The following is a 27,876-nucleotide window of genomic DNA, read 5'->3' as shown; positions in this document are numbered from 1 at the left end:
TTGGCGTGATCGGGGAAGCGAAACCAATGAGGCACCTCGCAGGCGGCAAGCCTTATTCGTAGGTTTGTGACGTGATCGGCCTTTTTTCGCTCTGACGGGCACCGGGATAAGCCGCGCTGACGTTTCCTCGAGAGGTTTTGGAAGTCCGGGGAAAGGGAGCCGGATCTCGGAGGTACAGCGGAGGGATCGGGCTCCGGTTAGCCTCCGGTTTGGGGTCTGGGGAAGGGAGAGGATGCTGACTTTCCTCAAAGTCCATTTCCCGGGTGTTTCTGAATGGTGAGAAAAGAGAGGCTGGTACTTGGAGGAGATGCGGGTAGAGCTTGTTCCTGTTGGGGGATCCTGTAAAGTCCATCTCAGTTTTTGCCTTGTTGGTTGCATAACTTCCTCCCAAGCCCTCCTGTTGAACTCTATGCCACCTTGGTTACTCTTCCTTTCCATCTCTATTCTGATTGATTGGTTGGTTGATTGATTGATTTGATTGGTCTGGAGCACGATCATATATCCTGAGCATGTCAGGAGTGTGGGGAGCGTATAATGGCTGTGACTGAGAGGGTTTATTCTGTTTTACTCAGCTTCAGTCGGTCTTGATAAAAGAAAAAATATCTGCATAACAGCATCCTTCAGTCCTCTGCATTTGCGATTTTTAGCAAAAAAATCAAAGGTCTCCAGGGATGGCTGTGTCTGGAGATTGGGTTGCAACCTCCTACACATCTACTGAGGATCTCTTAAACACTGTAACATTTACCTAAGAATAGGGATTTCAATGACTATGGTTATTAGATGTGGCAATCTCTTCTTCCAAGGCAAGCCGTTCCAATATCCAGAGGTGGCAGAGAGAGAGAGAGATGAACAATGTTTTTGAGAGCAATTTGATTTAATTAGGTCTGAAACGTATACACACATTTTTGTCCCGTGTTAGACAAGCTTTTGAGATTTTGTGAGATATTACACCAACATGTCCAAAAGGTGCAAGGGAGATATACATCTTAAACAAAATTTCCACACTGTTTTCCAGTTTCCCAAGAAACAATAGTGTTTGTTTTGTTCGGCCACGTATGTCCTATGCTGGCTGATATGCCGGGACTAAGTTTTGAACCATAAAAAACATATTTTGCATGTTTTAAAATCAACACCATTTGTTTCCTTTAATATTGGAGGCAAATTTTATGTCTTGTATAACAATTTGGCACCAAGGTATGGCTATTAAAAGGGATTAATTATTCAACTGTATTAATGGACATATCTTGGTTCCAAATAGTTAAGGATTAACTATGACAAGGGATTTTTAAGGGGCCACTTTTAGTGGTTTTACTTTATATTGAAAATGCCTTTTCAACCTTCCAGGTAAAGAGGATTAAAAATTGTATATATGCTACATGAGTAATATAATTCAGTTTTGATTCTTTTAAAGCAAGGGGAAATCTGGTTTTTATAATAGAAGTTTTAGTTGTACAACATACAGTTGTGTGTGTGTGTGTGTGTATCAGATTTTAATATTAAAACAAATCTTAGTGTCACCTTTCTTACAAAACAAGCTAATTTGAGGAAGTATGAATGGCCAGACTTCTATAGTCCTATAATATTCAGACTGATGCAACTTTGAATTATGCAGTGTTAAACCTGGATCTCATCCAGATCTTATGTGATCTTTTTCCTTGAAGTCTCTAGATATTTGGAGCGCGTTAGTATCTCGTGTTAATATTAACAGCAGTACTTACTGATATATACTGAACAACTAGAATAGTTATAGAATCTTCTTGGAAGCTACTTAGCACTATCCAGGAATATGGAAATACGGATACCAATGGATAAGGGTGTTGTTCTTGTATGTAGTCATCTTGCATTAACATATTACTAGAAGGATTTTAAATACATTTTTAGCTGATCCAGAAATACTGCAAAAATACTGAATCTTTTCAAGGAGCCTTATAATTTACATTTAGCTAAATATCCATCAAGGTAAGACACTTTGAACACAAGGGGCTGGTTTGGAGAGTCGTTTGGTATGTGTCATTTTTTTTAAAAAAGCATCCTTTCCATAGCAAATTATTTTGTTTTATGTTTAACTAAACAACTTGTGACCCACTGGGCCATCCTTTTAGGAATATTTCTTTAACAGATACCTCGATGCTCTCAATAGTGACAAAACTTCTACTGTGCTTCTTTCCCGAGAAAAGTTGGGATACTTTCAAAGCTGCATCTGCCTTGAAAATGGCCTACGCTGAACTATATAGCAGTTTAATATCGGTGCAGGAAATGTTTTATGACATTTTATATTACGTCATAAAATGCCAAATTTCAATTCCACAGAGGCATAGGAACCAGATTTTGGACATATTCTTTAATTACAGTAGCTCATTTGAAATACCTTGGTTCAAAATTCATTGCACTATGATGCACCATTTCATCTGTTAAAGATTATAGGCATGAGAGTTTTAGCAATATATGGATAGAAGTATACAATACAATACAATACAATAGTAGAGTTGGAAGGGACCTTGGAGGTCTTCTAGTCCAACCCCCTGCCTAGGCAGGAAACCCTATACTGTTTCAGACAAATAGCTATCCAACATCTTCTTAAAGACTTTCAGTGTTGGGGCATTCACAACTTCTGGAGGCAAGCTGTTCCATTGATTAATTGTTCTCACTGTCAGGAAATTTCTCCTCAGTTCTAAGTTGCTTCTCTCCTTGATTAGTTTCCACCCATTGCTTCTTGTTCTACCCATGTATCAGAGACATACATGATTATTTCCTTGATCAAGCATAACATCATAAACAAGTAGGTATTATTTTGAATATCAGTTCCTTGTAAATATTTATATATATGTATGTCAAAACTGTAATGCAGTACTAGTGTCTGATCTTCCTTTTTCATCTATGAAGGGTTTTTCGATCCGCAGCAGTAATTGTGGAGAGGAGAACGTTTATAAAATGATTCTATCATGTTGCCCCTTTGCAGGTCTCTAGAGCCTGCCAAACAAGGATGCTTAACAGTGGATAGATTTAGCTAATATTTGATCAGGTAATCCACTTGTGACATGTCAAGCATATTTGAACTAAAGCTTTGAACATGTAGATAAGAAACTAAAGTATTTCAGCAAAACACTGTGATTTTCCTCTATCTTGCAACACTTGGTGAGAAATTCCAAGGGTAGCTTTATTTATTTAGAATAGATTTATGGTATGTTACTGATATTTTTTTTTACTTAGAATGATGCAAAAGATTAAAAGTACAGACAAATGGATATTTGTTCAAGGTAAATGTGCAGAATCATGTGACATCTGGGGGAGAATTGTGACACTCAGGATGCTTCCATTCATAATGTGCACACATTGGGATGGCCACCCAAGAAATAGGGCTTGATGGAGATATGAAGACTCTATTACTAAAGCAATAGGGGCCAAAACATTTTTAAAGTCAGAGGTGTCAGGATAATGTTAAGAAGTGGCTCAGTCACCTACTTCATTCATTGAACAATAAAGAGGAGGAGGTACCGCGCAATCAGACGCAATATTATGTTGTTATAGCTAATCTCAGTAAATACAGTTTTAGTTTATTTGTCAAGTTGATATCCTGATCTGGTGGACCTACCTAGTGGACAGTAATCCATATGTAGATCTTGTCCCTCCCTCCCCGAGTCCACTAACATCTTACTGCCAAAATTCAATAGTAGAATTACAATGTTTTATTGTACTTTTTTTTTTGAGATTCAAGTATCATAGACTAATGCATGTATTTTGTTCTGTATATATTTGCATATTCACCACTCAACTGAGGCCTAGAAAGTAGAATAGCCATACTTCTTTGCCACTCAGCCTCAAAAGATATGAAAATAATACTAGAGTATAGGTCCAACCCAAAACATGTTTCCCAGACTTGTGCTAAACCATGCTTTGTTTAATCTTAAGATTGTTGGATAAACCATAATTAGTTAGGTTCGTGCATGCTGGTAACCCAAGGATTCTCAAATTGTAGATTAGAAACCCTTCAGGAAAGTCATGAGCATTTCGTGGTGGGGAAGTTGCGAAACCTTTTTCCGAGCTGATCAGGCTTGCGAAAGCAAAGCAGGGAGTTGTGCAAAATCTTGTTCCTATTTTGCCTGGGCAAAATTAGGAATGAAATCTGTTAATTTTAAATAACTAGCTTTCCAAAGGGAAATGATTTTTGAGTGGTAGGAGAAAACTGAACTGGGCTGACAAAAACAAACCTAAGTCAAGAAACCCTGATAAAAGTTACATATATTCTAGTAGGTAATATACAGGTAGTCCTCGACTTACGACTACAATTAAGTCCAAAATTTCTGTTGCTGAGTGAGTCATTTGTTAAGTGAGTTTTTCCCCGTTTTAAGACATTTCTTGCCCAGGTTATTAAGTGAAGCTGACTTCCCCATTGACTTTGCTTGTCAGAAGGTCGCAAAAGGGGATCCTGTGACCCAAGGATGCTGCAACAGTCATAGGTATGAACCAGGTGGCAAGAATCTGAGTTTTGATCACATGATCTTGGAGATGCTGCAAAGGTTGTAACTCTGAAAAACCAGTCATAAGTCACTTTTCAATGCCATTGTAACTTTGAACGGTCGCTAAATAAACTGTTGTAAATCGAAGACTACCTGTATTCTGTCATTCAGTTTCAATCATCTTTATGACCTTTTGATACACAAACACCCTTGCTAGCAAGTAGCCATTCCTCTGCGGAAACACACTTGCCCGCAATCTATGAGAAGATTGAGAATGTTTCTTTATTCACGTCAGAAACATCACAATTAAAATAAGGCATACTGTATGACATAAAATTCAAAATATAAAATACAAGATTAAAATATGGACAGATTAAACAGATCTTGCCTAGATAGAATTAAAAAAAAATCACATGACGTATTAGTACCTCTAATAGTAAGACTACCTCTGGAAAACTGCATCAAGTTTTGGTCAAAAAAGATGTTGAGGCTTTGGAAAAAGTGCAAAGAAGAGCAACTAAGGTGGTTAAAGGCCTGGAGATTGAAAAGTATGAAGAACGGTTGCAGGAATTGGGAATAGCTAGTCCACAGAAAAGGACTAGGGATGACATCATACAGTATTCCAATATTAGAGGGGCTGCCACAAAGAAGAGGGGATCAGTTTATTTTCCAAAGCACCAGAGGGAAAGACAAGAAACAATGGCTGGAAACTAATCAAAGAGAGAAGCAACCTGGAATTAAGGAGAAACTTCCTAACAGTGGGGACAATTAACCAATGGAGCAGTTTGCCTTCAGAAGTTGCAGGTTCTAGACCATTGGATATTTTAAAGACGAGACTGGACAGCTCCCTGTCTGAAATGGTATCTTGCATGAGCAGGGAATGAGATTAGAAGACCTCCAATTCTGATGGATAGAATAGAAGAGCTCTATTCTGATTGATAAAAACTAGCAACATTAACTGCATTCTGTCAAGCTGTCAAGAGATTCTCAAGCACACACTGATACATATGTGTTATTGTCTGCATGTCACCACAATCACAAAGAATAGAAGCCACTGGATAGCCCCATTTGTTCAGAGTGTCTCTGGATCTTGTAGAGAATGGAAATCTGAGACCGAGTCTTTCATGTTCCTCATTGTCCAATTTATTTCTAGGACAATTTTCCTAATTCAGCATGCTCCAGTGGCCACTTGCAATGAACTCTGTGATTCATTCCAAGACATTTGGAGGGTGGGAGCCTGGGAAAAGCTGCTTTAGAAATTTGCCCACTGTTTTGGAAAAGTTTTAACCGTTTCCTTCATATTTAGTTTGCTTGAACCATATTAAAATGCTTCAAAAATGTTAATAAACTGTTCAAACTCCTGAATCCATTGACTATTATTTCGGGGATTTAATGTTAAATGGGTTGGGTTTTTTTTGTATATATACTTTTTCTGATAAAGCTGTGGCTCCCTAGGAATCTACAGATTTCTTACCATTTTCCTTTGGTTTCAGGTTACAACTGTACTATAATCATGCTTTCTAAACTGGCCCATCCACAATGCTTGACTGTTCTGCGTCAGGGTATCCGTACTTCAGCAAGTTCGGCTACGTCGGTTGCAACCAAGAAAACAGTCCAAGGCCCACCATCCTCAGACTACATATTTGAGCGTGAAGCTAAATATGGTGCACATAATTATCACCCACTGCCTGTGGCACTGGAAAAAGGAAAAGGTACACCTTTTTAATTGATGTGATTTGTTTCTAAGCATTACTGATTTAGATAATATTGGATTATATTGGTCTTAATTTTTCACTTTCCTTCCCCTTAATTGCAGGTGCTTGCCCATTAAAATAACGATGTTCAGGGAGACTGTCTAGGAATAGTAGGGCTCTGTAGCTGCTGTGTGAGCTGTTTCTCCTCTCTTTCCCCATGTGCCCTCTGAAGAAGGAGAGAACTTACTGTCAGATCAGTCCTTTTTTTTTTTTTTGCTAGCTGGCAGATCTAGCAATAATAATATCTTAAGACTTATATACCACTTCATAGTGCTTTTACAGCACTTTCTAAGTGGTTTACAGTGTCAGCATACGGAGTCAACAATCTGGGTCCTCATTTTACCGACCTCGGAAGGATGGAAGTCTGAGTCAACCTTGAGCTGGCCAGGATTGAACTGCTGGCAGTGGGCAAAATTAGCCTGCAATAACTGCCTTCTAACCATTGCGTCACCAGGGCTCTCGATCTACGGAAAACGAGAAGAAATAAGTTCATGTGTGATAAGGAGCAAGTGGGAATGGACTGGCTGGGATGTCTGTCGAGAAGACTGATCTCTTTTATTATATTAAAAAGCAGCTTTATGACTGAATAAATAAGGTAGCTAGATGCCATTCTCATAACTGATGTTGCAGCCATGTGACTAGAAATATGATGAGCAGTTTGACAGTATCAAGTTCTCCCATTCTGCTCATCAGCTGCCCCGTATTAGCAACTTATTTATGCATATGGATGAGTGAAAGAATGGCTATGCTCTGCCCCAAAGATTCCTCATCTAGGTTTTACAAGCATCCTGCAGCTTTTTCTAGCTAAGATATTAATGTGATGGAAGAACTGGAAGGTTCCTGGGAGAGAGGCATTCTTCTTTAAGTGACCTGGAATTGTCGTTTTGCCATTAATTTGCTTTTTAAGGGAGTGTTAGCTGGGATGCTATAGTAAGAATAACATTCTTCCTCTGAATTTTATATCTGTTTCAGGTAGAGTAAAGAATAAAGTTCAGGATGAAGGAAATTGATAACAGTAAAAAATAGAGCATAGTAGCATGGGGGCAAACAGATATATCAGCTTGTGTTCTAGGTTCCCTGTTCCCTTTTGATGAATTGGTTTGATTCACATATATTAAACCATAACTTGAGTTTTTTATTATTAGTATTCTGTTTAACTTATTGTATGATTTATTATTATTCTGTTTAACTTATTGTATGGCCTCAATCATTATTTAACTATGGTTTGGGGCTTAAGTCATGGCGGCTTTATACAGCGAATAATAACTAAAATTGTGGATTATTGAATGTTTGAATTCACCCAGTGACAGTCTAAATGGATTTTCCCCTCAGTCCCCATGCAAGATACAGAATCATTTTGGACTATGGCTTGTATAATTTGTATATCTGGCACCGAAACATTCATTTTGCCTGTGGTTGCTATCTTTCCTTTTTTAGTGACATTTGGCATATATTTATATTTATGTTATAGGAAATAGGCTACCAACATCACTGATTGAAAAAAATCCATAGCTCTTTCTCTATTTGTGTCCTTCTAAGTATGACTTGGCATTTGCAACCAGCTTAGTGGATACGGCATCAACACTTTTAAAGCTGGGAGAACATGTAAATGCCACATTTCAATAGATTAATCCCGGAAAGCAACTCATATTTCACTGTGTGATGCCTGTGGCTTGCTTCTGTTTTTACACTAAAGAGAATTTTTGTAAATGGCTTTGCTTCTGGCTGATACGACCAGTTATTACTAAAGATTCCTTTAGTACTCAATTGACATTTATTGACATTTAATATTTTTGTACAGTAAACATGCCGTAGCGTAAGTCTGCAACCCACTATAGATTTTAAACATTGATACTTCAGTAATTTATTTTCAATGTTTCATGCCAAAGTAATTTGATATATGCTAAGAATCTGCAAAAATAATGTTGTTTGTCTTCAACCTTTGGAGAAAGTCAGAAGTATTCTCTGCCTCTTAACAGCTTCTGACATGGTTGACAGCTACAATACAAAAGAGGATACCTGCCTTATCGATCTGATATTTTTCACTAATGCATGTAAAACTAGAAGTGATCCCTTATTTCATAATGAGTATCTAAAAAAAGGGAAAATGTAGTTAGTTTATTAGAAACAAGTGTTATATTCACATTGAGCCTTACAGATAGTCCTCGACTTGCAGTGGTTCACTTAGTGACAGTTCAAACTTACTACGGCTCAGAAAAAAGTGACTGATGTACGTTTTTCACACTTATGACCGTTGCAGCATTCCCATTGGACACGAGATCAAAATTCAGATGCTTGGCTACTGACTCACATTTATGACAGTGGCAGTGTCCCTAGGTCGTATGATCCCCTTTTGCAACCTTCTGACAAGCAAAGTCAATGGGGAAACCAGATTCATTTTACAACCAATTCAAGAACTGCAGTGATTCACTTAACACATGTGGCAAGCAAAGTTGTAAAATGGGCCAAAACTCACTTAGCAAATTTCTCATTCAGCAACATACATTCTGGGCTCAATTGTGGTCATAAGTTGAGGACTACCTGTATTTGGTACTAAACAACTCGGCGACCTGTTGGCTCCTTACCAGATTCTGATATAGCGTCAACAATGATGTGTCCAATAACGACAGAACTCTACTGACAATGACAGAAATATACTGTCTTCATTGGAAAAGTTGGGATCCATTCAGAGATGTATCTGCCTTGAAAATGTCACAGTCAAACCTCAGTACAGGAAATGCTTATGACATATACATTGGATTCCACACAGGCCTATAAGGGAAAACATGGTAATTATTTTCAATGGTTCTCATCTGTCTGGGGGAAAAGAACCCAAATACACTGAGTAGCAAGGAACATCTTGATGATAGTTGAAGCAGATGCAGACAAACTTCTCTTCCAGTGAACCAACTACAGTATATCAGTCTCCCGATTACAGTCATTTTGTTAGAATCACGTTATCTTTTCAAAATTTCAAAAGTCCTAATAAGCCAACACCCCTTTCCTCCCCAAATCCTAATTCTAGTATGAGTGATCTTCACTTGACAATATTGTAATAGACTGTGCACATGAAAAATCAAGGTTGGGACAGGAGCAGAGAGAGAGAGACCTGTCTCTGCTTTCAGAGCTAAGCAGAATATTTTACTTCATATATAAAGTATTGCTCACTTCCTGAAATGCTGCCAATGTTATTTTGAGGAAGGAAAAAATAACCTTGTTTTTATTAAATTGTAGGCAATTAAACAGGACTTACTTGTCTCTTGTCATCTCTCTCTCTCTCTCTCTCTCTCTCTCTCTCTCTCTCTCTCTCTCTCTCTCTCTCTCTCTCTCTCTCTCTCTCTCTCTCTCTCTCTCTGTGTCATGTGAGAGAAACCTGTGTCTATAACTGGACACATGTATGCTAAAGAGTACAGCACAAATTTTTCCTAATTTTCCTGAAGGCCTGTTCCAGATATTTGCATGAATATCCACATTTTTCTTTTCCCTGTAAGCTCATTGCTGCTGGGCTGATGAGCCCTTGACAAATGCTCCTAATAGATCTTGGTGGGGAGAAAATGTAATTCAGAACTGAATTTACCTGGCATATTTCTGATACAGTTACTTGTATGATATTATTGGTCATATTGCCCAAGGCCATTACAGCCTCATTTATTTAGTGAGCATTAGGCTGGAAAAATTGAGCTATATGTATATGTTAAGGAAGTTGGCTGTACAGCAGTGGCGGTACGGTGCAACGGGGCCAGGTGTCCACCATATGAACGTGCGCAGCACGCGTGCGTACTTACTGCCCGCGACACTCTGCGATGCTCCAGCTACACATGCTCAGAAGTCCTGAAAACCTCAAATACCAGCAAGGAGCATGGATGGGCGGGCGGCTGGGTCCTCCGGAGCACCATACCGGAATGGTACCTGGTGCTCCCGGCAGCCACCAGTACGCCCATACCGGGGCATACCGGTCATAACCCACCACTGCTGTACAGCTAATCCTTGCTTAGCAACCACTTGTATGACCATGTAAAGTTACCCTGGTGCTGAATGAGGAGACTTATAACCATAGTTGTGGCTATTCAAGTGTGTCCACAATAATGTGATCATGATTAGGCAGCCCTAGTCCTAACCCCACCAACATGTAATTGCCATGGTTGTAGTGTCCTGCAATCACATGATCACCGCTTGCTTCACTGCTGGTTTCTGACAAGTACAGTAAAACGGGTCCCCAACCTCCGGTCTGTGGACTGGCAACACATGAAACCACACTCCCTCCAGTCCACGGAAAATCCCCTCTCCACGGAACTGGTCCCTTGTGCTCAAAAGGTTGGGGGCCACTACAGTCAAGACAGCGTGGAAGCTGACAGGAAGGCCCAATCATGTGACAGGCTTAATGACCAGATGCAATTCAATTAATGACTACAACTGCTCTCATAAATCACTATGGTCTAGCGATTTTTCTATCACCAGCAGAGTTGCTGATTCCTGTAGTTAACTGAGGTCTATCTGTAGTTGTAGTTTATCTGTAGCCATAATGAGAATTGTAGTAATTATAAACCAACTTGAAACTAAGGTGAAATTCCCTGACAGTGAGAACAATTAATCAGTAGAACGTGTTGCCTACAGGAGTTGTGGATGCTTCAACATTGAAGGTTTTTGAGAACAGATTGGACAACCATTTGTCTGAAATGGTATAGAGTTTCCTGCTTGAGCTGGGGGTTGGACTGGTAGACCTCCAAGGTCCCTTCCAACTCTGTTATTTTGTTAAAGACGTAGTTGACCTATGGAAAATGGAATGCAAATCACTGGTCCAAAGGCTGCTATTGCAAAAGCATATCATGTTTAAAGAAGAAGATAAGTATTTTGAAAACTCATCAGATAGTGTGTCACAAGTAAGAGTTGGGCAAGACAGTTCAGCTGTAGAGATGACCTCTTGAAGTTAAGCTGAGACTATTGCTACAGCTTCATCCATAAACAAGAGAACGATGGAAAGAGTCAGTTCTGACCGAGATTCTTTTCTCGAATGCTGCTTAAGCTTTCAGAAATACAGAAAATGTCCCCAGCCGGTGCCTCCTTCCTGTTAGAGATATACTACTAATTGTCTGAGAAATGTTGATGTGGTGCAGATGCCTCTTCCCCATCTATTTTTGTATTTGGGACTGTTGGAACACTTAATATTCCTCCTTGTATTAATCCACTGAATAACCTGAATAAACCAAATAAAACTAGCATAAGAGTTTCAGTTGAGATTTATGTTCATACTAAAATCTGTAAACAGAAACAAAATTTTAATATCTGATTCTTTCCCTCTCATCTCTCTCTTTCTCCTCCTGTTTCCTGTTGTAAAAATTACGGGGCCTTTGGTTTTGTCTTTCTACAAAGACAGAGCATATTTTACAAGGCTGCCCAGGATTTAGGACACCAATAATTTACAACACATACCGCCTCATCTATGGTGCCTCTGCCTTTTAGCAAGCTTCACTACTTTATGTGAATGTCATCATCGGTTTAATTAGAAGCTTAAACGGTGTCAAAGTCTAACTATTTTCTTGCTACTCTATAGCCTCATAATGTTAGATTAAAGCTTGTTGTACAACACAAGCAGCTGGAAACTGTTTGTAGGTCAACTCTTTTACTGGTTTACAGCTGCACATTAGCAGGTTTGTGGAATAATATTGTCTCACTGACAGTGTGCTTGGCAACTAGATAAATAACAAGTAATGTGCTTCCTTAAGAACAAGTACACAGTTGTTTTAGAATAGAATAACAGAGTTGGAAGGGACCTTGGAGGTTTTCTAGTCCAACCCCCTGCTTAGGCAGGAAACTTCAGACAAATGGTTATCCAATATCTTCTTAAAAACTTCCAGTGTTGGAGCATTCACAACTTCTAGAGGCAAGTTGTTCCACTGATTAATTGTTCTAACTGTCAGGAAGTTTCTCCTCAGTTCTAAGTTACTTCTCTCCTTGATTAGTTTCCACCCATTGCTTCTTATTCTACCCTCAGGTGCTTTGGAGAATAGTTTGACTCCCTCTTTGTGGCAACCCCTGAGATATCGGAACACTGCTATCATGTCTCCCCTAGTTCTTCTTTTCATTAAACTAGATATACCCAGCTTTTTTTCTTGGTATCTTGCAGCCGGCTGAAGCATGTTATCCTGGAGAGAAATGCAGCTCTCTAGTCTTCTGCTTACTTTGCAAATGTGAAAGTAAGCAACCTTCCCTTGGGGCCATTGTATCAGCTGATGCAAGATATTCATTTAAACCTGTTGTGAGCTTTCCTATAACTCAAAAGATCTACCCTATGTTAAATTTGGTTAGAAATTGCATTTAAGAGTATTGTGAGCTTTCATTGTATAACAGAAAGATCTACCCTATGTTAGATTTGGATAGAAACTACATTTTAGACAATGAATTTAAAAAAAGGGTATGGACTAAGTATAGGACAAATCATCAAGATTTATAGGACAAACTCGATCCCATTGCAGGCCGCATCAGGATTTTGTTTGCCCTTGGGGGGCTGGGGTGGACGTGGCCTGGTTGTCACAGCCGACTGGGTGAGCATAGCCAGGGGGACTGAGATGGCATGAGCCATCTCTGGGACAGCCCCATGGGACGAGTCTGGGCCTATCGTGGGCTGGATCTGGCCATGGGCTGCATGTTTGGCACATCTGAAATGTAGGTTTCTCACACTCTTTGAAGAAATCATGCCCTCCCGTTTTCCTGATTTTGGGGAGAGGGGAGCTGGTCATTTAGAAACTGGTGTTTTAAACAAGAATTAATTATTGTCTTTGAAATGGATTTTTTGTGCTTGATGTCTGTATCAATTAATGACAATGTCTCTTAATGAAAATATCGAATGCCATCTACGGTTGACACTGCCAGATGATCATAAACCAGGATTGAGATGCTTCTAAATTGTGTGCAGCTCTTCTTCTTATTGGTTCCAGCCTGCATTATCACTCTTGGGGAATGGGGAGAAAATAATGGAGTAGAGAATTCTCCCAAACTCCTGCTATAGAATGCCTCAAAAAAGTAAACCCTGATTAGCGCTAACGAAGGAAGAAACCTGGCAGTTCACTCAAATGAGAAGGTTTTTCGTAGCAAAAGTATGCCCAGAATCATTTTCAAAGGAAGAGGATCATTCTTGGTATTTCGTTTTATCAACTTGAATTTCCAGACTTTAACGTGGTCTAAGTATCAGAAGATTTTGTCACAGCACGTTCATTTATATTACGTTGTCACTCTATTCACGGAGTTAATTTTCTGTGAATGCAACCCAGGCTATAAAAGATAAACTTTTATTTTTTGTGTTCAAACCTTGCCCGAAATGAGAAAAGATGAACTATGTACTATTGTCATTCTGATTAAGTTTTGCTAAACAAATAATTTCATTTACAAAGCGTCTTTGTGCTGTTTAGAAATCTTGATTATGTAGCTACAGTTTTATCAGATAAATGACTTTCAATGCAGCCTCTGCACAATTACTTAAAAGTAAATCTCATTTTGTTCGGTCGGATTTAGGTGATCGAGAATATGATTTCAACTTCCAGCAGTACAAGTAATCCTTGACTTAACGACCACAAATGACCTCAACATTTATGTTTCTAAGTGAGAAACCTGTTAAGTGAGTTTTGCCCCAATTTACAACTTTTCTTGCTACAGTTGTTAAGTGGATCACTGCAACTGTTAAATTAGTAACACGGTTGTTAAGTGAATCTGGCTTTCCCATTGACCTTTGCTTGTCAGAAGGTCACAAAAGGTGATCAAATGACCCCGGGACACTGCAACTGTCACAAAGATGAACCAGTTGTCAAGCATCCAAATGTAACTCACATGATCATGGGGATGCTGCAATGGCCATAAGTAAGACAACTTTTTCAGTGCTGTTGTAACTTTGAACAGTCACTAAGTGAACTATTATAAGTTGAGTACTACTTGTACTGTATTTGTCACCTGTCAATTGATAGCTGCTTAATTTTTTTTTCATGCAGATAGAACATCTTGAAACAACTAAATTTTGCTTGTTTTAATTCCTTTCCAGGTGTTTACGTATGGGACGTAGAAGGCAAAAAATATTTTGATTTCTTAAGTTCTTACAGCGCTGTCAATCAAGGCCACTGTCACCCAAAGATTATAGCAGCTTTGAAATCCCAGTGTGAAAAACTTACTCTTACCTCAAGAGCATTTTATAATGACGTGCTTGGTGAATATGAAGAATATATCACGAAAATGTTCAAATACAACAAAGTGCTTCCAATGAACACAGGTAACATTTGTTGACCACTCCTCCAATCAGAATGGAAATAAGCATCTGGGTAACATCTGTGTTACAGAAGCAAGCTGCAAATTCTAAAATATGAACCCTGTTCCCGGCACCACGGAAGTCTGGTTGGACACAACATTCTGTGTCTGTTCTGATCCCATTAAGAGAAAGAATGACTTTGTTCCTTTGTTTAGTCACTCATTCAATTTATATGCCTGCTCCTCTCTTTAAAATAAAGTAAAAACAATGACAAACATTAAAAAAAATCGAAATACATTGCATGGTGCTGATTCCTCCATGTCCCAACTAGGATCGTCTTCCTGTGGGGAATCAACCTCTCACATGCCCCCTTGAGAAGAAAAGTACAAATAAAACTACCATACTCCATCATTTTTATTTATTTCTCAAGAATCAGGTGATGCCTTTGTTTTTAAGGTCCCCCCCCCCCCCAGCCATGACTTTCTTACTTCCTTACTTTTCTGGATCTCTGTATGATGGAGGTTCTGTGTCCTTTTCTGTTATTTTTATCTTATTGGTTTACATTTTCAGGTTTTAAAAAAAATCTTAAATTAGTTACCCAAAGTCATAATTTGCCAGTTGGTAAAAACAGCCCAGGTTCAAATCCCAGTAAGGGTATGGCTAGCTGATGAGAGCTAAATAGCTTGAAATAGATCTATACTAGTCTCCCTTTATTTATTAGCACAAATGCAACACAAAAAAATGGTTTCCTGCCTGGAAGGCTCCTAGGGTGGATCTGAAAGGCAAAAGGGAAGCAGTATGCTCCCTCCCATATTTGGGCATACCAGGTGCTATCATGGAAAAATCCTATGATAGTGCCTGACCCCTGAAAAAGCCTGAAAAATATACTTTTCTTTTTTCACAATAGTGTGGGTATGGTTTGCCAATGCTTTGTTTGGATTATCTTTAAACCTCCTACCTTAGTCTGCAAATCTGGTATTATATGTTGGTCTCCTATCCAAGAGCTACGCAAGCCAGTCCTTACTTCTGAGCCCAAACAGGGTCAGCCATGAAGCTGCTACATGGACTTCCAACAACATCACAGTATAAACAAGAGTGACAGCAGCACAGATCTACTGGAGGCTGGATAAAGAAATAAGAATAGAATAGACTGGTCTTTTTGTTTCTTTCTGAGCTTTTTTTATTGCGTCTTTTGAATGGTATATATATGTCTCTATGTGTCTATGTGACTAGAACATATTCTCTCCAGCAACCAACAACCCGATAAACAGGGATTAGCACCAGAGAAACAAGCAAGTAGAAAGCAGTACCACAATCAAGGAACTACCAAGAAGAAACCTATAACCCCAACAGCACTGGCAAGGCAAGCTATTGTCTTTAAACAGGGAGCAAATCCCACCCTCACTTGCACTAATGATGTTACCTAGTCAGTTAATGAAATGTCTGAAAGCAAACCAAATTCAGAGAGCACCATGGCCTCTAAATATTTCCCGTTTTCTTTCCCATCTCTGTTATATATGTGTGTTCTTTGTCTTAGGTGTGGAGGCTGGAGAAACAGCATGCAAGCTGGCTCGTAAATGGGCTTACACAGTGAAAGGTATTCCAAAATACAAAGCAAAGATTATTTTTGCAGGTGAGTAATCCAATTACAGATTATGAAAAGCAACAGTAAAGGGAAAGCACTCCACAGCCAGCAAATGAAACATCAGCGCAAAACATCAGACGAGGAATACTTTTGCATTTAAGAAGAGATTCTGGGTGTTTTGGTTAAACATCAAGCATGACATCTTAATGTGTCATACTGTTTCCAAAAATATGCAGTGTGTTACTTGTTATTATTATAAAATAGCATTTGTAATGAATGTGTTAGCTGTTGCAAGTTTCTATGGCATTGAGACAAATCTTAGTTGCTGTCAAGCTGAAACTGCAGTTGTGAATAGATTAATTGGAACTTACAACAGTTCATTTAGTGACTCTTCAAAGGTACAACAGCACTGAAAAATATGACCTAGGACCGTTTTTCACAGTTATAACCCTTGCAACGTCCCCATGATCATGTGATCAAAATTCAGATGCTAGGCAATTGATTCATATTTATGACCGTTGCTGTGATCCCCTTTGACCTTCTGACAAGCAAAGTCAATGAGGAAGCCAGATTTACTTAATAACCAGCTTATTAACTTATCAACTGCAGTGATTCAGTTAACAATTGTGGCAAGAAAAATTGTAAAGGGGGGCAAAATTCACTTAGCAAATGTCTCAGTTAACAACAGAAATTTTGGGGTCAATTGTGGTTGTAAGTTGAAGACTAGTTGTAATAGTAGTGCTGGAGGTTTATGACAGACATGTAATTTAAAGTTCAAAATTATAATATAATTAATTAAATTAAATATATAATGTATTGTTCCATTCATCATAACAATAGAAAACAAGGCTAAAGGCTGCTTTGGGATCTGCTCCAGTTAGTTTGGTACTCCATGCACTCAGTCATCACCAACTTTTAATTGCTTTTGTTTGCCATTCATGACCTTAGTGTTATTATATTGCAAGGTGTTAATAATGTAAAGATGAATGTCCCTTCTTACGGGTCTATATTAGATAGCAGCATTCTGTTATAGTTGGAAATGAAAAATGTAGGTTAAACAGTGTTAGGATGGTATCAAAAACAAATGGAGTAAAATTGCGACAGAAATCATCAAGATGGAGGAATTTGATCTATATTTATATAGATCGAATAATAATAATAAAGGTGACAATGTTTCTTTGAAAGTATAGTTACTCATACCTTTTATTATCTGCATAACTGAACAGTAACTGTAATTACTTCTCTTGGTGCACTCTTCTTCTCCCCCTACTAGCTGGCAACTTCTGGGGAAGAACATTATCAGCAATCTCAAGCTCTACAGATCCTTCCAGCTATGATGGATTTGGACCATTTATGCCAGGTTTTGAAGTAATTCCCTACAATGATTTGCCTGCTCTTGAGGTACTTCACAATTTCCCAATCTGTGTTGTAAGATATTTAGCTAAATGTGTGTTCGTTTTAGGGAAGCTCTCCTGGAAGACTGGAATAGTTTTTGCAGAACTGGTTCTGACTAATGTCTTAACTATTAAAGTTGCACACAGAGGTTCCTCTAAGTAATCCTGTTTATGAGATGTGGACTTGCATATGAATGAATTTTCTCATAGACTGGTGATAGAATTGAACTGCTTCAGCATAAGGGCACATGGCTTAGTAAAAGAAACTGGTTTTATAATAGTTTGTAATAGAATTATGCACAAAACTCCATCCTCTCTGTCTATCAAGTGGGAAAAATCCTTCTGGGATCCAAATAGTTCCCACACCAGTTGCTTTGGAGCCAAATATGACAAAAAGAAGGATTCCGCTATATTGATACGTATTGCAGAATTCAATAAAATGCTTTAAAATGGAAGCAAGCACTTCAGAATTGAAAAGGTGAACTGGGCATGTACGATATATGTTGAAAGGAGGAAAGAATGTGAGGATGGCGTACAACCTATTGAACAATATGAACATAGTCAGTGTTGGGCTTCAGGATTTAGAAACCCAATGCTGCCCAACTGACACTGGCCGCGAAAACCTACGCCAATTTGAATATGATTCATGGTGAGGGACTGAGATGTTATGTCTCAACTTGCGGAGAAGGCATGGAGGGTGGATAGCACAAGCACAAAGGAGACTGAAGCAAAATGAAAATGAGGCAAAGATACAAAAAGTATGCGAATCAGAGATTGAGGAAGGAGAGAGGCAGACGTGAAGGGGCTAACTTTTCATTACAAGTTTCACTTGTTTCTAACTGAAATTTTCAACTTTTGGTAAAGTTAGTACCAAATGTGCCCTTCAAAATTTTACCACTGAGAACTGGAGAAGAGGAATATTAAGGGCTATTCATTGGCATATATTTTTCAGGTATTGTTTAAACTAATGCAGTTTTTTTTTCTCAAGAGCATTCCACTTTATAAAGCTATTCTATGCATTTCTCACTCTGAGAACATTTCAAACCATTGTTAATTTAAAGTGCCACCAAATCAAACTCTTTGCATGGATGGTGACATATGCTTGTGTGTTTTAAATCTGCACTTAAAACAGTGGTTCTCAACCTTTCCAATGCCTCAACCCTTTACCACAGTTCCTCATGTTGTGGTGACCCCCAACCATAAAATTGATGTCTCGGTTCCTAAGACCATGGAAAATATGTGTTTTCCGATGGTCTTAGGTGACCCCTGTGAAAGGGTTGTTCAACCCCCAAAGGGGTCCCGACCCACAGGTTGAGAACCGCTGATTTAAAAGAATCTGGTGTGAACTGACCTATTCTGAAATAAGATTCAGTATGTCTTGGTTGCGGATCTTATCCAAGACTAGAATTACCCCTCTTCTGAGTTGTATTTCGTGATTCTGATTACTCTACAAATGTTTTTTGTCCTTTTAGCGTGCGCTTCAAGATCCCAATGTTGCGGCCTTTATGGTAGAACCGATTCAAGGTGAAGCTGGTGTGATTGTTCCTGAGAAAGGTTATCTCACGGGAGTGCGAGAACTTTGCACAAAGCACAATGTAAGTGATTGTACCCAAAAGACATTGTAAGAGAGCATGTTAGTCTAAGGAAGTCAAAAATCAAAAGAGATCTGGTAACACCTTTTCAGGCTAGCAAATTTCATTAAAAGTCATAAACTTTCATGAACTAACAATTCACGTTGTCAGATGTTCTGAAACGAGAATACAAGCTTTGTAATTAACTGACACGATATTATCTTTTAGAGCAGAATGATATATTTTCTAGATTTTGTTATTGTATTCAGTGCTTAAACCATTACTGGGCTACAATGTAGCTATGTCTAGGCTGGAGACTGCATTATCAAAACTAGGCAAAGGCAGGATATAAACATGGGTAGGTGAGAACACAAAACTAAAATTGGTTTTAATTTAATTTCAGGGCATTTAAAATGACAGAACCTTTGATTAAATATAATTAATAGAATATTCACTATGTATAATCTCCCCTTTTTCTTTCAATCAGAATTAGTAATTTGGTGGCAACTTTTAAAAACTTTCTCTTAAAGCTTCTGAGGCCTTAAAGTATAAAAAATTGACATTTTAGGTATTAAAAAAACAAAATGCCTTGGCGTTAATAGTATAACACATTTTGAAAAACCAGTGTTCCCTTTTCTCAATAGTGATGCTTGCATTGTTCTGTTGGAATCTTTTTCTCAAAGGACACATTACTCAACTCTACTATCTTATCTGCTCTGTGCCTATCTGAAGCAGACAGAAGCGTAGGCTTTATGTGTTCTTAAGCTTGGATGTTTAACCCATTTTTAATCAACTAGTAAATGGCCTTTACTAACTCATTTTGTTGACAGGGCTGTTTTAGCAACTTTGTTTACTTTTGGTTACAGCATGGTTGAATATTGGTGGCATTTTTATATTAAACATGTTTCTTAGTTATAGCTGCATAATAGTTGGTCAGATAAAAATTTGCACATATTATCAACTTCCGTACAGTTAAAACAAAGGATTAGCAGCAGCTATAAAGGACTAGAGAATTTTTCTGCTGAAATGCATGGGTATTTTTGAAGATTAGTCTTTTAGAATCCTTCCTTCCTTCCTTCCTTCCTTCCTTCCTTCCTTCCTTCCTTCCTTCCTTCCTTCCTTCCTTCCTCCCTCCCTCCCTCCCTCCCTCCCTCCCTCCCTCCCTGCCCCCTTCCCTCCCTCCCTCCTTCCCTCTTATCCATCTGGGTATTGTTTTCCCCTTTTCACCCTTCTCTGCTTCCATCATGTTTTTGCTCTTTCTGCTGTTAGGGGAATATGCACTGAGAGAATGGTTTCTATATACAGATGGGATCACTTACATTTATAAATGGGGTACATTATTTTGAAATAGATGATTTTAACCAGCAGATGTTAGGGCCATGTGGCAGTTTTGAAAGGTAAAAAAATGATTTGGTGCAAGTGGTCACACCTGTTAACATGTGAGCCTTATAAAAGGAACAGTTTCCTTAAGCAGTTGTCAACAGGTATAACAAGCAGACAAGTGCTACCTCCAAACCACCTTTCCCCTCACAAATCTGAACCATTGGACAGCTCTTATAGTATTAATTTAACCCTAAATTAATTAATTAGTTTTGGCTCTGTGATAAATCAATAGAGTATGGCTATAGACCATACTCTATTGATTTATCACAGAGCCAAAACTAACTAATGGTCTATAGCCATTAGTTCTATATAGTAGTTATATAGTAGTATAGTAGTTCTGTTGATTGATTGGCAGACAGACAGATACAAAATTGAATATTGAAAGTGGTGATTCCAGGATGCCTCTCCTCACTAAAAATTATGCAATATACGTATATTATATTTCTTTGTGGTATGATCGTATTAGCTTCTTGGAATAGAGTTGTTTGGAATATTAGAATAAACTTGGTATGTTGTAGAAATATTAATTCTTGAATTTCCATACAAGGCTATTGTTTGATTCTCTTTATAATTAACAGGTGCTCTTTATTGCTGATGAAATTCAGACTGGGTTAGCCAGAACAGGAGAAATGTTAGCCGTCGATCATGAAAATGTTAGACCTGACCTGGTTTTGCTTGGAAAGGCGCTATCTGGAGGGGTTTATCCTGTAAGTACTGGTTTTTCTTTAAGTACTCTGAATTTGTTTTTGAATTTTTGAACAGATTAATCATAAATAAGAGCAATTTGTGGAATGCTGAACTACATTCCAACCCTAAAGTTGTTACAGCATGGCAGGACTTTCACAAATCTTTCCTATTTGCATTAAAAAAGATCTTAGTAGAAAAAAATCTCTATATACTGAGGTAGGAGTTGCTTTTTAAAAATTATATATATTTTATTTTCATGAAACACTTTTTAAAAAGGGAAAAAAGAAAGATGAACAAAGAAAAGGGGGGGGGGGAGGGAGAGAAAACATGAACAGGGAACTTACAAGTTTCATGGATTTAAATAAGACCAAATTTGTTAGAAAAGAATTTTCAGTGTGTCTTTAGTATTATAGGGCTGAGATAGTCTGTTGTCCTTGATGGGCATGCATTTGCTGCAAAATAGATATATCTGACTGAATTCAAGAAGAGCTGGAACCTGTGTGGAGGGTTGTAACTTCTGAGATAAATCCATGAGGGGAAGCTTCCTTGAACTCTATGGGGCTTAGTTCCAAGCATAGGATTACATTAAAATCTTAATTGGTGAATCATTTGGGCTTCCAAGGGTAACTTAGAAATGAACTACAGCCTTGAGCTGAGCAGGAGGGACTAAAATGGCGGAACGTTCTCTATGATCCTTCTGCTAAGGAATGCTGTCTGGCGAGGGCCAGGAAGAGAGTCTTTTTTTGTCATGACTCCTGCCCTTTGGAATATCATTCCCTGAGAGATTAGTTTGTCTCCGACCCTGATGGCCTTTCATAAAGACTTAAATAATTGAAGGACAGGAGGTGGGGCTGAGCCTATACTTTGGTTGTGTTGGCCTGTTTTTACTTCAGCTGCTGTTGCTATGTATCTAGTTGGGGTTTTTTTTTTAGATTATCTTTTAACCCTGATGTGCTAAGCATGGATTTGAGATGGACAGCATATACAAATTGAAAACATAAATAAATAAATAGTAGCTGGCTTGGGCTGGCACTGGCTAGGGCTGCAGCGAAAATAATTGGAGAAACTTTTAGCACTGCTGATCCAGGACACTTTCCCAAGATATTGTTAGAAGCAGATGCAGCACTAGCATTTCCCGAGAAGCAATATGGCAGCACAACATTGAATTAACACCTAAGAAATGAACTGCTCTACGTGGCTACCTTTAGCTGTATACGGCAGGTATTTTAAGTGGTAGGCAAAAAAATATTTTGGAAAAAAAATCATTTTTTTAAAATTTCTCAATCATGCTGCTTCCACAGGTATCAGCAGTTCTGTGTGATGATGAAATTATGCTCACCATAAAACCTGGCGAACATGGCTCTACATATGGAGGGAACCCACTGGCTTGCCGAGTGGCCATGGCAGCACTTGAGGTATGCACGTAAGGATTTGAGGCCTTCAGGAAAACCTTTGTTAATACACTGGGATTTTTCGATAACTTGAAACTTGCAGGTTTTGAGACACAGATACTAACAAATACTGCAAAGTAATTCTACATACCGTATTTTTTGGAGTAGAAGACACCTTTTCCCCCCCCCAAAAGAGGGTGAAAATTTGGGTGCGTCTTTATACACTGAATATAGCATTTTTGGCCTACCGAGACCCCACCCCATTTGCAAAAATGGACATGCAGATGGTTTGGGAGGCTTGCAAGCTGCTCTTGAGAGCTGAGAAGGGCAAAAATGAGCAAAAAACGGGCCTTTTTTTGCTCGTTTTTGCCCCCCCCCCCCAGCCCCTAGGAGCACTCTACAAGCCTCCCAAAGCTCTGCATGCCCCATCTTTTTTTTTTCTTTCAAAAAACGAGGCGTGCAGAGGGCTTGGGAGGCCTGCAGAGTGCAAAAACTTTTTTTAAAAAAATTATCTCTTCAAAATCATGGTGCTTCTTATACTCCTATAAGTCTTATAGTCCAAAAAATATGGTAGTTTGTTTTAGGTCTTTTGAAAAAAGACACACATAATTTTGGGAACCTCTCGATTGCCTGTCATAGTGCTATTCCATATTAAACTTCATATTGAAATTATTATGATATCGCTGGTGTTCATCCTTTTCAACTTTATTTTTAAAATGTTTTAGGTCATTGAAGAAGAGGAATTGGTTAAAAATGCAGACGTCATGGGCAGTCTATTGAGAAACGAGCTGATGAAGACTCCATCAGATATTGTCACTCAAGTCAGGGGAAAAGGATTGTTGAATGCTATTGTTATTCGGGAAACTAAAGGTAAAATGATCACTATATTGTGCTACCATCATCATTGTGATAGAAAGTCCATCTCATCATTCCTTCAAGGGAGATTTGCAGGACCAGTTCTAAAGCAACACCCAAATATTCAGTGCATCCTTCCTTCTATCTTTCTTTGATAGGAATCAGAGTGGTGTAGCTTAACTGGGAAGGTGGTTTTCTCCCCCTATCCTCACACCTTCGTCACATTACCTTAAAGCAGGGGTCCCCAGCCTCCGGGCAATGGTCCATTATCAGGCTGTGGCCTGTTTGGAACTAGACCATGGAAGTGGTGGGTGAGCCTGTGCACAGCTCCACTTGTGCGCATAGTGGGCGGGTGAGAGTGCAGCTCCATTTGTGTGACTGGCAAGTGTGCATGCCCGTTGCTGGTGCAAATGGAGCTGCGTGTGCATGCTGTCCTGTCGCCCATGCAGAATCATCCAGTCTCCCCTCTCCCCGCCAGTCCGCAATGGTTGGAGACCTCTGCCTTAAAGCACAAAAATATCTAGGCAGCCTGTAAAGAGGGAGTGATGTACAAGAGCTGAAATGGAGTTTACCAGTTCTGGGAATTGAAGTTTAATATATCAGGAGGGTATCAGCTTGAGGAAGGGCTTCCGGCATAGGTGCAAAAGGGAAAATGTCAAGAGAACTCTTGCCAAGTTCACATTATCAATATACTTACAGCAAAGTCTAACACCCCAAAGTATGTTGCCTCCATACAGCCATACAGTAGTTCCAGCCTTCTTCCAAAATTGTTTTGTCTCCTCACCGGAAATGAAACCAAATAAAACTGCAACCTATTTGTGATGTGCTTCATATTGTATTACATTTGGATTCTAAGGAAAAATTGTCAATCTTTTTCTTTTTAATCTTTCTGAAGATTGGGACGCCTGGAAAGTGTGCCTGAGACTCCGTGACAATGGACTGCTGGCCAAGCCAACACATGGAGATATAATCCGGTTGGCTCCCCCACTAGTAATCAAGGAAGATGAGATCAGAGAGTGCACTGATATTATCCACAAAACCCTCCTCTCTTTTTGAAGGTGTCTTGTGCCCTGTGCCCGTACCTTTGCCCGTAATCAGATGGCAAACTGCTGTAGCTGAAGCATGGTATTGCACGAGCTCAGCTTGATTCTTCCTGGTTTATTTAATTTTTTGCTCTTTTCAGCCACAAAAAAGCAGCCTTTGAAGATCAAACTGAAACATTTATTTTATAATGGACCTAAAGGAAAAAAAAAAGACTAAATTTCTTCCCTTTTTTTCAGTTTGTGGACTATTTGTTCAATCTCTTTTAATGAACTGTAATTTGAATAGTTACATTTCAGCCAAAGTATAAATTATATACCTTCCTGTACCAAATATTACATCTAATGAAACTTTTCATTAAAAAAATTATTATGGACATTCTTTTTTCCATTTTGTGCCAAAACGTGAAATCTTAGTTGTTGGGGGATAATGACTGTAATCTTTAAATAAATCCTAGTTTTGAGAAAAGGGAGTATTAGAATGCTTTATTGTTTGAAAAAAAGTACCAATTCATAAAGACTGATCCAATGGGATGAAATACAAGCAGCTTCTCATTACTAACACATGCATAAATTAACAACCTACTGATACTGTGCGTGCATTACTAGATGTGTGACTTTGTAAGTTATAAATCATTGGGAACTTCAGTATGGTTCTAAAACTAATATTCCTATTTTTAAGTTTTAGTCTGCAGATGAAAGCTTTAAGAATAATATTGAAGATATTGTACAAGAGATTTGCAATTTCATTATCAGGATTCATATTGAAAACTCCCAACAGCAAATTTATTGTTGTTGTTGATGTTGTTGAAATCACATTTTGAAAATGTTGGCTCTTTCTTAATACAAAAGTATCTTGCTCAGAACCGCTAGCCCTTTGGCTGAGAATGTTCCTTTGTAGTTCTGGTTCTAGAAATGGGGAGATTTACTACATACGTCCTGCCTTGTGTAGGATGGGGGTAAAGGTTCATTCCCTGAGCTTGTGGGTTGGTTTCCAAAGATTTCGTTACCAGTCTAGGTAACATCTTCAGTGGAGATTAGGGGACGTCAGTGTCAGTGTTCTTTTGTTTATAAGGGCTTCAGATGTGGCTGTGTCAAGTGAGGGTCTTGTGATGGGTCAGCTGAGAGTCATCAGTGAGTCTTGTGATAGCACTCCACAAGCAATTCTATCAACAGACACATTGGCCTACCACCAGCCTACGAAACCCTCAGAATCCAAATCAACCACACAGCCAACCAGAGACAGCACCGACCCTCAACCAATCCATGCAACCCTCCCCACCAGCAGTTCACCTTCCAATGACCAAGACCTGATGTAACGTCCCTATCACAAGACCCATCACAAGACTCACAACTGACTCATCACAAGTCCCTCACTTGATACACCCATACCTGAAACCCTTATAAACAGAAGAACACTGATGTTCCCTAAACACCGCTGAAGATGTTACCTAGCCTGGTAACAAAGTGTTTGGAAATCAACACACACACACACAGTTGCTCCTTTCAAAATACATTTTGAACAATTGATCATTATCCTTTTTCTGATAGTGTTTACATGCTGGTGACAGGAACAATTGATAACCATGCTCCTTTGTTAAGAACAAATTCTGTAACACAAGTAATATAGAACTTTCTTGAAATTGTAAATTATGAGTTACTTGTGAGGCAAGCTGGCCAAAGTAACAAAGGTGTCAGCATTATGAAATTATTTATTATGTCCATTGGCACCTGCAAGGAGTAAGGTTCAAGAACTAAAATGGTAGGCATGGCATTGTGATCCCAACTCTCTCTCTTTTTTACATATACCTGATACAGCACAGGTACAAAACAGGCAGGATGCAGATTGCATCACAGCACCTGCCATTTTGTCAACCCCCCTCCCCCCCCAACCAACCAAGCATTTACAGGCCAAACTGACTGGGGGTTCCAAATTCTTCACTTATTTTATGTGTTAGTTAGATTTATATTTCTCTGATAGAGAATATTTGTAGCTCAGTGTTGAAATGAAGAATCCTTGGTGCTCTCGGAGCTTGGCTGTTTTCTTGCAGATGTTTTATCACCAAACTAGGTAACATCACCAGTGCTAGTTTGGTAACAAAATATCTGCAAGAAAACAAACCAGTTTAGGGAGCACCAGGGATTCCTCCCCTACCTTATAGTTCTCTCTTCCTTTTATAGTAAATTTTCAGTTATTTATACATTTCTCCCAAATCTTGTAGCACTGATCGTAAAGATTTTGAACACCATCCATTTCATCTTTGCTTGCTCTTTAATGTGTTTTTACTGATGTTTGTTAGGGTGGGTCAGCTGTTACAGCTGGGTTGAGCCAACTGCTTAAAAGGGCTTTTGTAAACGGGCCAGGTGTTTTTCATCTTTAATTTAATGATAAGCAGCTGAGGGACATACAAAGTCCTGAAAATCTTGTCTGCAGCTCCCAAAATGCTTGTAATGACTATATTTTTTTTAATGTGACAGATGAGAAAAACTATTCAATATTTGGGGAGTAATCACATGCATTGTATGTGAATGAAATTAGATGAAACCAAAAACTAGTTTTTGTCCTAGCCCTTCCTATTGGAAAGTTTTCTTGAACTTATTAGTTGAATGGTTGAATGAAAGAAGGCAAAGCCAGATTATCCTAGGACAGGGGAACTCACGTCATCACAGCAACGTCACGTGAAGTATCGGGACTTTTCTCCCTTCGCTAAACGGGGCATGGGCATGGCCAGTGCATGACGCATTCAGCTTGTGGGCTGGGAATTTGACAGCCCTGTCTTTGAACAATTTGCACAACCAGATTAAGGAACTAATGGTTAGTGCTTCTATTTTTGTATATATTGTATGTTTTATTTTTTTTATAAATATTGAAAATTATTTGCTGCTAGTGAGAGTAGACCACTAGGGCACAATTCATATTAATTGCCCTCCCCCCCTTTTTAAAATGCTGAGAAATCATACACCCGTTTCTCCTTTGTGCTCCACCTATCTTTTAATGCCTGGAACATCTGGCCATTATAACTTATTTTTTTAGCAGCTTGGAAGTTGTAAATATAAGGCAACAACAAAGATTACTTCGTTGATTTTCAGTGGCCTAGAATGTAACTAGTAGTATCTTGAATTTGCTGTTTTCCTCAGTAAATGTGTGCTTGTCCTGTACCTACCAGAAGGTGGTGTTACACGCTCATCTTTGATTTGTGTCTGCGCTTACATTTAAAGTCTTAAATGGGAAAACTTAGAAAACTTTATAGCTAAGGCTTTGTTGTATTTTCTAGAAACTAGAACAATAATCCAGTTGTTTAAATATAGTGCCGTAACACACCAGAAAAAGTTCAATACAGAAATGATCAGGGTTACCATGGGATAGTTCTTTTGTGTAACGACAGAACATGTTATTCTTTCTTTGATACAGCAAAGGTGGGATCGGCACAATATAAAAAATAAAAACTAGATTTGGATCTGGGAAATATCTCCGGTTTCATATGTATTCTTTGCCATTCATTCATTGGCTACATTGAACTATTGTTCC

The 27,876-nt window shown here is 38.7% G+C and overlaps 1 protein-coding gene across 1 annotated transcript; it reads left to right on the top strand.

The window, feature by feature from the left end:
* Positions 1-24: 24 nt before the first annotated feature.
* OAT (ornithine aminotransferase) lies at positions 25-24,816 on the top strand. Its single transcript, XM_081955456.1, has 10 exons — positions 25-172; positions 5,951-6,169; positions 14,241-14,465; positions 15,979-16,074; positions 17,300-17,427; positions 18,893-19,015; positions 20,953-21,081; positions 22,363-22,476; positions 23,178-23,322; positions 24,203-24,816. The coding sequence occupies exons 2-10, from the start codon at positions 5,971-5,973 to the stop codon at positions 24,361-24,363; spliced, it is 1,320 nt and encodes a 439-aa protein (XP_081811582.1). The 5' UTR covers positions 25-172; positions 5,951-5,970; the 3' UTR covers positions 24,364-24,816.
* The last annotated feature ends 3,060 nt before the right edge of the window (positions 24,817-27,876 follow it).

Source organism: Natrix helvetica (genome assembly GCF_964273705.1).
Source record: "Natrix helvetica genome assembly, chromosome: 5".
In the NCBI taxonomy this organism is placed as follows: domain Eukaryota; kingdom Metazoa; phylum Chordata; class Lepidosauria; order Squamata; family Natricidae; genus Natrix; species Natrix helvetica.
This window is presented reverse-complemented; position numbering and strand designations above follow the sequence as displayed.